We start from the raw sequence: 16262 nt of genomic DNA, 5'->3' as shown, positions 1-16262 counted from the left end.
AACTGTCCTCTTAAGTCCCAACCAAAATGCAAACTGTAACTGTAAACCATCACTAAGTCTCAACCGAACTATAAAATGTAAACCAATACTATAACTTAACGAGAATGCAATTTGTAAGCCACTTTGAACCAAAACTTGTTTTTGGATAACAGTTGGATACCAGAATGCATAAATAAATAAATATAAGATCAAAATCATAATGCGAGTAGATTTCTGTCCATTGTTACCTACTTTCTTTGCAACCAAAAAGAGATGTGCACGGTTTAACAGTACCATCAGCAGGGCAGCTTCTAGCTCAGGTTGCACATCACCCTCCCCCCCTTTGAAGCCACATCACTTTTTGCTGGTTTCCTGTACGGCTACTGCAGAAAGCAGGCAGCTGTAAATACAGAAAGGAGCAGAGCAGAGACATGCAAAAGTTCAACATTTATTTATTTTGCTTTAGAGGGAAATGTGGATCTCCTACCCATATAGTTTCACGCACAGTAAGATGAAAAGTAAAATTAAAAACAAATGTTCTTGTATTTTGCTATATTTGCTAACACACAAACATGAGAAACAAAGCAAATTTCTCGTCTTCCAGCAGAGGGCTCTGTCGCTCCAGTTTTAGTGCATTCAGGGCCCCTTTTACTAAGAGGCAGTAAACCCAACGTGGGCTTACTGCTTCCTAAACAGGAAGTACCTCTGGGCTACCACAGCAGCCCAGCGATTCTTCCCACCCCTAGCGCGCCGTCATATCCAGCACTACAATGGGTGGCGGTAAGGGCTCACCCTCGAACTGGCCACGCAGCAAGTGCTTTACTTGCCGCACGACCATTTCCTGCAGGGAAGAGAGACTTATCCGCTGCATTAAAAGGAGGGCCTTGATGCACATGAAAAACACGCGCCGACACCAGCACAAGCCCCCTTTTGCCACAGCTTGGTAAAAGGTGCCCTCACTGAGGGCTCTGTTTACTAAACCACATTAGAGGCGCATTAGCGTTTTTAGTGCACGCTGTGTAACGTGGAGGGGCATAATCGAACGTCGCCGGCGATCTATTTTGGTGGCGGCGCAACAGCTGGCCGGAACCTTATTATCGAAAAAGATGGCCGGCCATCTTTTGTTTTCGATAATACGGTTTAGCCCGGCCAAATGCCAGAGTTCGCTGGGTTTGAGATCGCCGGTTTTGTTTGTCAGCGATAATGGGAAAAAATGCCAGCCATCTCAAACCCGACAAAATCCAAGGCATTTGGTCATGGTAGGAGCCAGCATTTGTAGTGCACTGGTCCCCCTGATATGCCAGGACACCAACCGGGCACCCTAGGGGCACTTCTAAAAATGTTTTAAAAATACACAAATAGCTTCCAGGTGCATAGCTCCCTTACCTTGGGTGCTGAGCCCCCCAAACCCACTCCCCATAACTCTACACCATTACCATAGCCCTTCTGGGTGAAGGGGGGCACCTACATGTGGATACAGTGGGTTTTGGGGGGGGGGGGGTTTGGAGGGCTCAACACTTAGCACCACAAGTGTAACAGGTAGGGGGGGGGGGGTGGACCTGGGTCAGCCTGCCTGAAATGCACTGCACCCATTAAAAACTGCTCCAGGGACTTGCATACTGCTGTCAGGGAGCTGGGTATGACATTTGAGGCTGGCATACAGGCTGGTAAAAAAGGTTTTTATTTTTTTTTAGTGTGGGAGGGGTTTGGTGACCACTGGGGGACTACGGGGAGGTGATCCCCCATTCCCTCCGGTGGTCATCTGGTCAGTTGGGGCACCTTTTTGAGGCTTGGTCGTGAAAATAAAAGGACCAAGTAAACCCGGTGAAATACTGCTTAACGCCACTTTTTTTCCATTATCCGCGAAAGCCAGCCATCTGGTAGCCACGCCCATGCCCCACCTTCGCTACACCACCGACACGCCCCCTTGAACTTTCGCCGGCGCGGCGACAGTGTCAAAAAAAGCCGCATTTGATTATACCGATTTTGCCACTTTTGAGAGATCGCCGGCCATCTCCTGATTTATGTCGGAAGATCGCCGGCGATCACTTTCGAAAATAAGCCTGATAGTAACATAGTACATCTGCCCAACAAGATAAACTCATTTTACATGGTATGTGATACTTTATATGTATACCCGAGTTTGATTTGTCCTTGCCTTTCTCAGGGCACAGACCATAGAAGTCTGCCCAGTACTGTTCTTGTACTAAGTTCTGAAGCTAAGGTCGAAGCCCCTTAAATTTACACTCCAGCCCTTCAGTCACGATCAGGGCATAGATCGTAGAAGTCTGGCCAGCTAAGATTCCGCGGAACCACAAAGCAGAACAGGGTGAGATACTGCTATCATGAGGCCTGGAACCCACTGTGTATTCCCCAATATTTTATTACTCCTCAAGGACTTGGCAACTGAAAACCAGAAATTAAACAGCCATCAGTCAAATTCCCTTTTACAACAAAAAAAGGGAGGAGATGGGAGCCATTCACATTTCCATCCCCTGATTGGTTTCTGCGGTAAAAGAAGTGTTTCAAACAGGCCATGGCCCATGTCAGTCTGACACCAAGAAAAAAAGAAAATCACAAGCAAAACAAAATTTTAAATAGAAAATGCATCACATAATAAAAAAGGTTTATTTAATGTTGCACAAAAATACTGTCTGCTATAGCTTACAAAATATATTTTTAAAATAGTTGCCAACATTAGCAAAACTCTTTAAAAAACATAAGGATATATACAGTGATATTTAGATCCAGGATTTCCAAATCACAGAACTGTTAAAAAAGAAACTATGCAAAGGACATTTCATCAATCACAGACCAGGAAGAAGAACAAACATGATCAGCCCGTAAACATTTAAAATACTCTGCTACCAAATCTATGGGCTTCATTTAATGAATGTTTCTCCCATAGACACAGAAAGAAAGAACAATGTTTTGAGTAATCCACAAATTCCAACAATCCAGCACTCTCAACACTGAACACTATCACCGTTAGACAATTCTGTTTAGCTCTCAAAGGTTCAAACAGCAAGATTAGTTAAATACATGGGAGCTATTTAATGATCTCCTATAAACCAAACAGCATCGAGGATCCCAGGTTCATGTATAATCCCTACAAGGCAGGACACCAGCTTCTAGAAATCTGGCAGCGCAGAATAGGAAATATCACCTGGCGAGGGTTCCTTGCACCACCTATGTCAAGTGAAGGCATCGTACACACACCCCCACACCCAAATCTATCATATTGTGTGCCCATTTTCCCACTTAGGGAGATATTCTATATATGGCATCTAAAATCTGCGCTGATTTATAGATTTAGGCGCTAATTATAGAATATAGTTAGTTGATATTTCAGCACCTAAATCTACGCACATCCATTTCCACCAAGGAAAACATGGCGTAGACTTAGGCGTAGATTTAGGCGCACTGGGCCATATTCTATAACCATACGCGTAAATTTCAGAACACCCACAAACGTCCATTTCCCTGTCCTTAATCATGCCCCTTTTCGTCTGCACATGTTAGAAGTTTGGCGCACATCGTTATAGAATACGCTTAGCAAGTTGTGCGCCTAAATTATAATCAGTACCAATTAGTGCTTGATAAATTGTGCACATTGTTATAGAATCTGTGACGATTTTAGCATGGATCTTTAGGTGACTATATAGAATCCTGGAGTTAGCGCATAAAAGTTCACAAGCAGGTTATAGAATACATTCACATGCATAATTGTAAAATTAGGCACTAATTGGCATTAATCAATAATTGGCTACAATTGGAATTAATTGCCACGTATCTGCATTGAGTATTCAATAACATTAGATGTTGAAGGGGAATGGGTGTGCCTAGCACTTCACGCTAAGCTATAGAACATTGTCAGGCATGCGCCAAACTGAGAGCAGTTAGGCATGAACATTTAGAGCAGCCATTCAGCTAGCGTAACTGCTTGCATAACTGTGGACTTACGCTAGAATTCTGTAATCGCAATTATGTGCCTAATTGTCATTATAGAATTTGTGCTTAGTTCAAACACTTTAGGTGCCTAACTTCAGGTGACCTTTTGAGAATTACTCCCACAGTGTGTTCCTATCACGTGTACCTTGGAGTACCCTTGACATTTAAGAACATGGTAATAGGCACCCGTGTGTTGTCTATTACTACCTTTATTGACTGGAATATTCTACTATTGCTTCAATTCAGACTGGAGGTTCACTATGTCCAAAGAGTATAATAGATGGACACATGAGGACAGACACAATAAAATCAGGCAGCAACTGTCACATGTGAACACAAAGCAAAGCAAAACAATGATTTGCTGAAAACCAACTTGAAATATTGCAAATACAACAAAAGAAAAGGTTTGTTTAAATGATCTGGCATCACTGTAGTCCCTCAAAGGTGGAGAATTTGCTTAAAAAAAGAAGTTCTATGTATAAATCACAAATACTTTAGATTTTTCATCCATATAAACTCCAGAATTTTCCATACTGGTTAAGAGAATGTTTTTGTCATCCAGTTTCATGAATTTGGAGTTCACCGAGAGGTCCTCATTTTGAATGGTATGTGGCATGTTCTCCCAGCTCAAGTCCAGGTCTTTGAATGCATGAAGTAAGAAAACTCCCAGAATGATAGTGAGAAACCCACAAACAGTTCCCACAATATCTAGGGCGGACATTGCAACCCATTCTTTGAACAGTATGATGGAAGTGGTGATGACGATTGTGGTGAAGAACACATAGTAGATAGGGAATACTAAGGAGGTGTTGAAAACATCTAATGACTTATTGAGGTAGTTCACTTGAGTGACAATCGAAATGATCAGCGTGATGAGAAGAATCCAGGTCAGTGGGTCCTGTACAACAGACTGTTGAGTGAAAAGGCCCTTAATAGCAATTCCAAGTCCTTTAACTGAAGAGACGGAGAACGCCCCAATCAAGGAGCAGATGGCAATGTAAATCAAAATGTTGGTGTGACCATAACGAGGTGACAGGTAAAATATCAACACCAAGCATACGAGGAGAATGATGACAGCAAAGACAATAAAACCTTTAGAAAAGAAGGGAACACATCAGTAAATGGTAATACAACTGTCAACATAATGCAAGACTACAGTTATTAAGGAAAGTGAGTACAAAAATGATGACAATGCAAAGAACCCAAAGAGTTGTCATATATAAACAACTGGAGAAACAAAGAGAAGGAATGATGAGGTTTTGAGAGGCAGCTCAACTCGGGTTAATATGGAGGTTAATTTTATAAGGAGGTGTGTACATTAAGGGGTGAAGTTATGAATTTGGGCTACCATTAAGACATGTTAGTTAACCACTAACTTGTGCTATTTTAGCACAGGTCCCATTTTATGCAATAAGACCTAGTTACTAATAACTGGGGTTAACAGTAAATAACACAGTAGCCCACATTGATAACTTTTCCCCTTAATTAAAGAAAAAAAAATGTTTCTAGAAATTGAAATCACTGCTATATGTAATAAAAGTGAGCCAAGTATAGGCAATCAAGTCATTGTGACATCACTGAGACTTTCTCTTAGGGATTGGTGGAATGAGGCATTATGACATCACAATACCAGCTCTGTTTACCAGAGACTGAAACTCTTCACACTAAGGGCGGGGGTAGTTATCAAAACATTTTTACCACCAGCTCATGCTATTTTAGCACAGGTTCCATTTTATACAATGACATCTAGTTACTAATAAACTTGGGTTTACAGTAAAATAACAGATCTAAAGGGTAGCAGCCAACGTTGATAACTCACCCTCCCTTAATTAAAGAAAAAAAATGTCTCTAGAAATTGAAATCACTGCTATATGTAATAAAAGTGAGCCAAGTATAGGGCAGTCAAAACCATTGTGACATCATTGATGAGGTTGGTTCTTACGCATTGGTGGAATGAGGCCTTATGAAATCACAATATCAGCTCTGGTTACCAGAGATACTGTTCACATTAAGGGAGGAAGTTATCAATGTGAGTTACAATTAAGATGTGTTATTTTACTACAGATCCCATTTAATGCATGGAGATCTAGTTATTAATAGCATGCCTTATTGGTAGTCCACATTAATAACTTAACCCCTAAGTGGTAATATACACGCCTACTTTAGTCATTAATGCACACTAATGGCCTCTTGAAAAGTACACATGTTCATATGATGGTGTGTACTTTACCAGCAGGCAGTTCCAAAAGGGCAGTCTAGGTGGAATGCAAGCCAGGTTAGCAAGTATGTACATAAATTATGAAATACCCTAATCTACACACATACATGTGTAAAGTATGCACAATCATTCATGCCTCAAGATCAGGTATGATCATGTCTACGTTGCAGATGCAATTTCTGCCCCTTATGCTAGTTATTTTATAAAAAATAGTAGGTGGCTACTTTTCTTTATAAAATAGCGCCTAGGTAGATGCCTTCTTATCATTGGCGCCCTTATAAAATGACCTCCTGCGCATTTTAAACTAACAGTGGCAGTGATAATTTATCATACATGTGTGCACATTTCATATACTATCAATGTTCCACAACTAAAGAGTTACACTAAACTGATCCAAAATCACAAAGATCATACTAGGGGATGATTAACTGATCACAACAAGAAGTACTAGTGTTAATAAAAGAACCTCAGGTAAGGGAGTGACCATCATAATATTAAGTTGGTCCATTTACTCCACCATTTAATCACTGGTCCAGTCCACAGGTAATGGCGGATAAACGAATATGTCAAAGAAATGCTCAGAAGATGTCATACTTTGGCTTGTAGCTTGATGAAATGCTAATTCCTAAAGAAGACATTTCTTGAGGGGTGCCTGCGCATTAAGACAAGCTTGTTTATTTGAACACATTTTTATTTATAATATAGAAAGATTAAAAAAAAAAATCAATGAATTAATACTTGGTGAACTGGGCTGATGATTAAATAGTAGAGTTAACTGACTAACTTCATATTTTGTTGGTCACTCCCATCTCCGAGGTCCTTTATTAACACCGATATTTTCTTTTGTTGTGAACACTGGATCATCCACTTGTATTATATTTGTGAATTTGGATTGTTATACTATGATTTTGAATTATTTCATACTACTGGAGATTTCTTCATAGTGTGATATTCAAAACTACAGCAAGGTTTGATATCTGCTCAATAGCGAGCAAGCTCTCATTGTTTAGTCATAGCTTACAATACTTCATTTAGCTGTTTCATGCTTGTGCCCCTGGGAATACCTGTACAAGGAACAGTGTCATGACTGTCTTCACAGACAGAGATCAGATTTGGTCATGCAGCATAAGATATGTCATGTTTAACATCACAGCCAATACAGATTTATTTGAGCCAAAGGAAAAGCTCGGCACTCTTAGTTGCTCTTAGAAACGTCCTCAGGTCAATGTGCATTAGGGATGTAATCACACAATTTCTCTCTTTGTTTCTGACCACCATTGCACAACATCAAAACTTTGTGGGCCATGTGTTGCATATGCACTGGGATCAAGGGACAGTGTTTATTATTATTATTGTTACATTTGTATCCCACATTTTCCCACCTATTTGCAGGCTCAATGTGGCTTACATGGTACTACCGTAAAGGAGTTCGCCCAGTCCGGTAAAGAACAAATACAGTGTGATTTGTGGTAGGATAAGGTTCATGTGTTACAGACACATTTGGGAATCATAGGATATCAAGTGTTACAGACACATTTGGAAACATAAAGAGGAAGAGTTATGTTATGTCCATTGCGAGCTTTGGTTTCGTTGTGTAGCAGGATCCAGGCGTTTAAGTTGGGTCCGTAGGGTATGCCTTTTTGAACAGATTGTTTTTTAGTGATCTCCGGAAGTCTAGGTGGTCAAAAGTTGTTTTTACGGCTTTTGGTAGTGCGTTCCACAGTTGTGTACTTATGTAGGAGAAGATGGCATCATAAGTTGATCTGTATTTAAGTCCTTTGCAGCTCGGGTAATGGAGGTTTAAGTATGTTCTATTTAAGTATGCTTATTGGCCCCTAACCGAAAACTGTCACCATGATGACTGAGATGAAGGGGAAGAAACTGTATTTACGTTGGCAGAGGAAGGATGGGGTAATATGACCCAGTAATTGCAAGGGAAAGGCTTACAACACTGTACCTTTAGCAGAGAGGGACTCTTCACAGAGACCATTAGATTAAAAGCTACTTCTAACGAGGCTAATGCACCCCACGAGAGGATTTTGAACTTCCAAAAGGACAGCTCACCTGGCTCTTTCAATTTTGAATACATTTCATTCAAAGTTGTAACTTCTTCTTCTTCGGGGGCATGAATCACCATGACTGTACTTCCCAGAAGGCTCAGCATGCATCCCAGCTTTCCCAGCAGGTTCAGCCTTTCTCCCAGTAGATACGAGGACAGCACAGCACTGTGGATTTGAGGACAAGACAGAAAACTGATTTGCAGCAAGGGCTTCACAGTGTCCCAGCATTTACAGTTCTGAAGGATATTCTGAACAGAGAGAATTAACAATGGACATGAAGCTAGGCCTGCTCCTCTTCCCATTAGTTTGAAGGGCACCCGACCCAAGGCTAATCATGCTGAGCTGGTGCAGACACTCATGCAACTGAAAGCTATGCAGGTGCTATTAACATGCAATCTCACTCCAGGTTGCTTTTAATAAATTACAAACTCTACTAATAGCCATCTCAAGGGCAATCCCAGGCAGTAAATGGATGGCATCCCTCAGATTCAGTTTCATTCAATGTTCACTTGGCTCTTATTTCTCTAGCCCACCCCACCTGGCCGGACAGCCCGGGGCTGCAGCTTCTCTGCTCCCATGCCAGGCAAGCATCCTGCTGGACTTTTCCCCAGCTGCCGGACTGTAACTAGGACCAAATCTTCCGGTCTTTCTTTCTTCCCCCAAGGATGCAGTTTCTCTCACCCACCCCTGGCCTGAACAGGCTTCTTCCCTGTTCCACTCTCAGGGAAATATTCTCTCTCCCCCTTCCCTGGAGCCTCCTCACTGAAACCTCTGCGTCTCAGCAGAAGTCAATTTCCACTTGCAGCCCCTGCTTCTTGTGCCAGGCAGGATATATCTCCACTCCATGGGTCTTGGCAGGGATTAGGTCAACCAAAGACCTCGTGCACAAAATGGCAGAAACTTACTTCTCCTGACTTCTCCCCCCAATTACATCTCACTGTCAGTCATTACAGTATCAATTTTTCCCCTCGCCCATTTCAGTACTAGGACTGTACCCTGGCACATCCACCACATGTCAATCAGATGGGTATACACCTCCCCCCCAAGCCAATAACTACTTCCTTTCCTCCTCCCAGACCCTGGCCAGGAGCCAGGTATGATTCAGTAATCCCCTGGGGGAACTCACCAGACCCAACTCCATTACTGATTCTCCCCAGGGAGTTACATACAAATTGACTTAGCAAGGCCTAGCCAGTTTCTCAACAAGCTAATGTTGTTCCACAGACATTTTACAAACGTAGGCAACGGCTTTTTCAATTACAAAATTTGCAGGTGGACATATTCAGATTGAATATGTGTAGGCAATGAGAAATGCAGCAAACCAGTGTCATAGCTATGGGGGCCTGGGCCCCCCCAAATTGGCTCTGGGGCCCCCAGTTTGGCTGGAGGGGATCCCCAACCCCCGCCAGCTGAAGTTTTTATCTCGCGCTGGTCTCACATTGCCTGGCGCCCTGTCCTGTTTTTAGTCGATGTGCGCGCTCATTTTAATGAACTCTTTAGCTGGCAGGGGTTGGGGACCCCCGCCAGCCAAGGTACCTTCGCAATGGCAGTGGGAGTGGCAGCAGGAAGGAAGGCCAAAATGTGCCCCCGCATCTTGGACTCTGGCCCCCCTCCCATCGAGGTCTGGCTACATCCATGGAGCAAACGTAGAAATACCCTTGACTGATTATTGGGCTGTTACTGTGATTTACCCCTTACTCCTGTGCTAGTACACTATGGGAGCAATTCTACAACTAAGCATCTCCATTTAGAAGCCCTGAGGTCACACAGAAAGAACCTATCCTATAACAGAACCCAGGTTCCACTCTAGAATACTAGCATAACCCGATACCGACATGCCTAACAGGCACCCGCAGTTACATCAGCCACAGAACTAAGTGCAGGCACCTAAATGTGGCGGGAACATACATAACATACAATATCCTGTATCGTATGTAAATGGGTAACCAACCCATGTGTACACCACCCCTTGCAAATACCTGCTTAATTTAAATAGCATGTATTTGCAGAACAACACTGAAGCACTTTGCTAGCACCTACATAGGTAAATACACACATACCCATGTAAGTGGTAGTAATGTAGACATTTACATGTGCAATCGGCATGTAAATGTGAAGGGTAGCTGTATAATCTAGGAGCCCACATTACCTGTATGCTCTCCCCACCACCCTTGTTCAACCTCCCATCCTCAAAACACCATAATCCTTAACAGAGTTGAGTTCTGATGACCTCAGTCTATAATTAGAAAATACCAACAACAGTAGGTACTGTACCCGATAAGCACGCTGAAGGCACCAAGTGGGGTGACCACTGTTGCAGGAGCAAAGGCATAAGCAGCAAAATTGGCCACTTCACCACCGCCCACTGGAAAAAAAATAAAAAGGAAAAATATGGAATTTACAATATGCATCACAAATTTTTGAAACAATTCTTCCATGGACCTGGAGGGAACTCATTTCCCCTCAAAGCATCAGCAAATATGTCTAGCCAAAAAAAAAAGAGAAGACACGAGTAGGCCATGTTTACTCAATGGGAGGTCTGGAAAAGGTTGTACTGCAGGCAATGGATAAACTAAGCTTTCTTTCATTGTTTAGAGGGTGTGGTACATGTCTTTCAAACCTACTGTGGATCATAATCCAGAGCATCGTCCAGCCTGATACTGCACGCATTGTACAAGTCAACACAGAACACTTCCATTCTGAGGAGAAAGAAGACACCAAGCGAGGAGGCCATAAATTCATTATCACTAATAGAGCCTCCCAACTTGGTGTCATCTTCTTCATTCTGCGTTGGCTTGACCTCTCTTTGTTGGTTGGTGATATATTTGAGGGGGATCATCTCAGATCAAGAAATTGATAACAAATTAGCATCATTGCCGTGTTAGTTCACTTAGATATATGGAAATAAGATCACTCAGCAAATAAATAAACCTACATTCCCTTTTTATTCAATCATGGTTCTCTTAAAGGCGCTAGGTTAGAGTCAGTGGCAACCTTTAATCTGGCTACAGTGAGGGACGAGGAAGCAATTTCCTGTTTTTCATAAAAGGTCCCAAGTCAGCAACCTGGCAGAGACCCAGTACTACCTTTCTCCTAGATTATATACTGTTGTAACCATGGTTAGTCTTCAAAAAATGTACCAGGTTAAGGCAACAGAGAGTTTCCGCCTTCCACTGCAGCTCACGGGCAACAGGAAACAAATTCAAAAAAGGTTGTGCGTTGTTGACTTGGCTTGTGATCACTTTCTGAAGGTTGGACAGCACTGGACAGGTCTGGGCAATCAACAGCACATTTGCATGGACCCGAAGGGAATCTCCAGCTCAAAAACTATTATTCAGTCCAATAAAAACTATTAATTGCTTATAACTTATTTAGTGAGCTTTGTTTCCAAGCAACAACCACTTTTTCCACACCCCCTAAAAAAAGCAAACAACAATATGTTTGTGCTTTCTATTTAAAACACAGTTCAGCTATTTATTTGGCAAGTGTTTCAATTACTGCATTCTTCAGAGTGGAGCATTAAGAAACCCAAAAGCATATAAACAAGTCCAATGCACTTTACATCACTGGCACCAGAGTTTTACTTCCTGGCTCTCTGAGTGTAAATTGCGTGCCATTTTCCTTTGCCTGACTAAAAGATGTTAAATTTACTGCATGGATGCTATTCAAACAAGTCCATTGCATTTGAATGGTGCAGTCAGCCAGCCTACAATACTTTGCAGACATGCCTTAAAAGGTGTCCCACATGAAGGGAACACTATTTCATTTCTACAGTGCCATTATGAATTCACAGCACTGTACAGATACCCAAGACAGACTGCCAACCTCATGGGGCTTACAACCTGGTCAAAACACAAAGAGGCTTTTTTTAAAGGCAGGACAGAATGAGTAGAAACACCAGTCAGATAGTTTTTGCTTGTGGCCAACTCACTGAACCTGTTCAACCAGCTGCCTATGGTTAACGGTTAAAGAGGAAAGGATTAAGAGGTTAGGGCTCTTCAGCTTGGAGAGAGACGAGAGCTCTATAAATTCATGAGTGGTGTGGAATGGGTAAATGTGAATCAACTGTTTACTCTTTCAAAAAGTTCAAAAACCAGGGGACATAGGGAGAAATATGTTTTCACTCAGCGTTAGTTAAGCTTTGGAACTCATTGGCAGAGCATGTGATAAAAGTAATTAATCTTGCTGGGTTTAAAAAGGGTTTGGACAAGTTCCTGGAAGAAGTCCATAAACTGTTAATTAAGGTAGACCTGGGGACACCAGTGCTTATCCTTGAGGTTGAGAAGCATGGAATCTTGCTACATTTGGGGACTCAACTGGGTACTTATGACATGGACTGACATGGTCTGACCCAGTAGGGCAACTCTTATGCTCTTATATTTCAACGGTTTTTATTGATGATGCAACACTTTGAACAGTATCAATAAAATCAAACATTTTGTGAACATTCTAATATGTCATAGTTGTACATATACATCTTATCTGCCATCATCAATATTTTACATCATTTTCACCCCCATTTCCCACCCCCCCTATTAACATCTTTCCTCTTGTAACTCTTATGCTCTTAAAGCAAGGAGGGAGAGGGGTTTGTACACAACTGAACTTCTTCCACTTAATATTGGACAGAGGTGTCTAAAGAGACATCAGATCAAGAATTCTGCCATCTTTGCTTTCGGAGTTCCTGTTCTAGAATTTTGTATGAACAAATCTTATATAAATGTAATAATGGCGTTTAATTTTTGTATTTCCTCAACATGGATTAGAACAAAAATCACATAACATCTTAATACAACACAATCAATAAATGTTTGATTTAATAATAACAAAGTCTGAAAGATACTATACAGAGAGAGGCTCTGATCAGGTTCTATTGTAACTTTGGGGCAAAATTATGAACCACCAATCACTGCAACTAGACAAAATAGATACTTCTCAGCCTCGGCAGCAGACCCATATAGCTTTAGCAATTCATCTCATGAACACCCCCCCCCCCCCGCTGTAGTCCAGGGTGCACATCAGTATGTGAGTGGTAAAAGCCACTGGTCCATATATAGTAGTGACAGTAGCATATGGTCACAAGCCCTCTACATAACACATTCAATTTCTTGCTTACTTGTCAATAAGCCAGCCCACCACAGCCAGTCCTTGAGGTATCCATGCCCACCATCACCTGGGAGAACACATAAAAAAAAAAGCATCTAGTAAAAGCAAAAACACAGCTGAAAGTAAATGGGTTCTTTGCACACACGGAAACCACATTTTTGCAAGGCCATCGAGAGAGCAGATAGAAGCAATTCAGAAAAAGGACAAAACTGTGAAACCCTGCAACTTGGAGTGGAGGAGTGGCCTAGTGGTTAGAGCACTGGTCTTGCAATCCAGAGGTGGCCGGTTCAAATCCCACTGCTGCTCCTTGTGATCTTGGGCAAGTCACTTAACCCTCCATTGCCTCAGATACAAACTTAGATTGTGAGCCCTCCTGGGACAGAGAAATATCCAGTGTACCTGAATGTAACTCTAGACTGAAAGCCCACCTCTTTAACATTGCTTTTGACTCGTAACCACTCGCCTCCACCTACCCTCCTCTCCTCCTTCCTGTACACAATTGATTTGATTTGCTTACTTTATTTTTTGTGTATTAGATTGTAAGCTCTTTGAGCAGGGACTGTCTTTCTTCTCTGTTTGTGCAGCGCTGCGTACGCCTTGTAGCACTATAGAAATGCTAAATAGTAATAGTAGTAGTAGTACCTTGAGCTACTAATGAAAAAAGGTGTGAGCAAAATTCTAACTAAATAAACTTAAGTCTGACACTGAGGTGTTTGAGAGATGCAAAAGACCATCTCAATTTAAAGAATCAAAGGAGACAGATACATTAGCTGAATGAAGTGACCGTGCAATGTTGCGTCCTGCCTACCCAGAAAATATACATTCAGTTTGACCGTAAAGTTTACAAAAAGCTCTATCTTTCAAAAGAGCAAAAGGACCAAGCTTTTAATAAACCTTTCAAGACCCTTTGAAAAAGTAATGATGGATCTTATATTGATTTTAAAAGGGGCTAAAAGCAGGGGCGTAGCCAGACTTTTACGGGAGGGGGGTCCAGAGCCCGAGGTGAAAGGGCACATTTTAGCCCCCCCCCCCCCCCGCAACCCTCTTGACCCCCCCTTCCCGCCGCCAACCCTTGCTGGCGGGGGACCCCAACCCCTGCCAGCCGAAGTCCTCTTCTCGGCTGAGCAGTGTTGCTGCTCCTCATTTCCGCCGCCAACCCTCTCCCACCGCATATCTTTGGTGGCGGGGGACCCCAACCCCCGCCAGCCGAAGTCCTTTTCTCGGCTGTGCAGCGTTGCCGAATGATCTGATCAAGTTTGAATCTGTTTCTGTGCGTGCGCCTGACGTCCTGCACGTATAACGTGCAGGATGTCAGAAGCACGCACAGAAAATTGATCAGATCATTCAGCAAGCAATGCCACGTGACCGACGGCGGCGGGAAGGGGGTCGAGAGGGTCACGGCAGGGGGGTCCAGGGCCAAATCTACAGGGACCCATGCCAATGGGAGAGAGAGAGAGAGAGAGAGAGAGAGAGAGAGAGAGACACACACAAAATTTAGGTGCCAGGAAGCTGCAAGCTAAGCCACAATTCTACAACTGCAGTTTCACGTGGAGCTTCCATTATAGCATACTAGCAAAAGTTCACAGTTTTACACTTAACTTTAGGTGTAAGCACTTATGCCATGTCACAGGCTGTTGGCAGATCAAGGCCAAATGGCTTCTCCAGTCTGCCCACTGACAGAATCCACTAACTCTTCCTCTCCCAAATGCTTTTAGCTCCCGGTGGAGGCAGACTGTGTCTGAATTAGACATGTAACTCCTTGCATTCTATAATCTATGCGCCAAACTCCTAGCACGTCCCTGATCCGTACATGCTCAAGTTGTGTAGGACGGAATTGGCGCACACAAATTCTAGAGTAGTAGCTTAGAGCAGTTGCACAAGCAAACGCTAATTGGTACTAATTAGAACCAAATTAAGCGTATAATTGGCTGTTAATTAAGAGACAATTATTAAATTAGGCTTTGCATGCATACATTTGGGTACACAAGTTTATAGAATCTGCGGAATACCTTAGTTTTAGGACCCCTATTTGTTAATAACTACCACTGCAGTAATGTGCTACAAGTACTTAAACTGGGAGCTTTCACCATCTCTACTCCTTTCAGTGCGGCACTGTTTTCCTAAATCCATTTAACCCTGCATCTCACTACCACCATATTCAAGACTGGCAGTGATGGTGGCAAGTCATGGCAGAGAGGAAGATGTGACTAGCATCATGGCTCCTTTTGTCAAGTTCTGGAATTAATTTATTGAACAAGCTCAGAGCTGCCCCCATGGTCACACCCCTTTTCAGATATGTGCTGTGGGAGTTAGGCACCATGCTTTAAAGAATAGCATGCAAATTTTAATAATTGGTTGCTGGCACCCAAGGTCAGAGTTCATTATCCAATTTGCATGTGCAACTCGGAAGCGCTCAACTTTGGGAGCCATACATCAAACTCCGGAGGTTTCCCTTTGCAAATCAGCTACAAATTTGTGCGGATCCCTCCTCCCCCCATTATGTCTAAAGGAAAAAAAACCCTGTTTTTTATCTATTGTGCAAAAAAAAAAAAGTCAGTGCTATGACCTTCTAAACACTGATTATACTGTTTTGTGAGAGAAAAAAAATTATTCAACCAGAATTGCAGGTATGCTGTGAAATTCTCTGGAGCTAGAAGTGTCATGTCCACTGGGAAAGATAAAAAGATGACCTTCAGCTGGAAACCCTGGGTCACCACTAACTAAACATGCAACAGAAAGCAAATAGCATTTGATTAATCCCATTAGGCAACATTCAACAAGGGTCAGCCACCTGGGTTATGTAACCAAAACACAGCTCCCTGTCCTTCTCCCTACAGCTCTTTGTACCTGCCTGTGCTTAGCAGCAAAAGCCCCAGTGCAATTTATATTCAGTCCAAGGTGATGAACAGAGGGAAACACAAGAGATCAGAGACACAGCCGAGACCAGA

At 42.5% G+C, this 16262-nt stretch overlaps 1 protein-coding gene across 1 annotated transcript in view; it reads right to left on the bottom strand.

Annotated features, from left to right (window-relative positions):
- Nucleotides 1-4121: 4121 nt before the first annotated feature.
- Nucleotides 4122-16262, bottom strand: part of NIPAL4 (NIPA like domain containing 4) — a 39435-nt gene continuing 27294 nt past the window's right edge. Inside the window, exons 3-6 of the mRNA XM_030213100.1 lie at nt 13325-13381; nt 10483-10573; nt 8213-8373; nt 4122-5022 (exon numbers count right to left, since the gene is read on the bottom strand). Coding sequence (XP_030068960.1) covers nt 4403-5022; nt 8213-8373; nt 10483-10573; nt 13325-13381 — 929 coding nt within the window. The 3' untranslated portion in view covers nt 4122-4402. The remainder of the gene's footprint in view (nt 5023-8212; nt 8374-10482; nt 10574-13324; nt 13382-16262) is intronic.

Source organism: Microcaecilia unicolor, chromosome 8, assembly GCF_901765095.1.
Source record: "Microcaecilia unicolor chromosome 8, aMicUni1.1, whole genome shotgun sequence".
NCBI lineage: Eukaryota > Metazoa > Chordata > Amphibia > Gymnophiona > Siphonopidae > Microcaecilia > Microcaecilia unicolor.
Note: the sequence above shows the minus strand (reverse complement) of the source record. Positions and strands in the feature narration are given on the sequence as shown.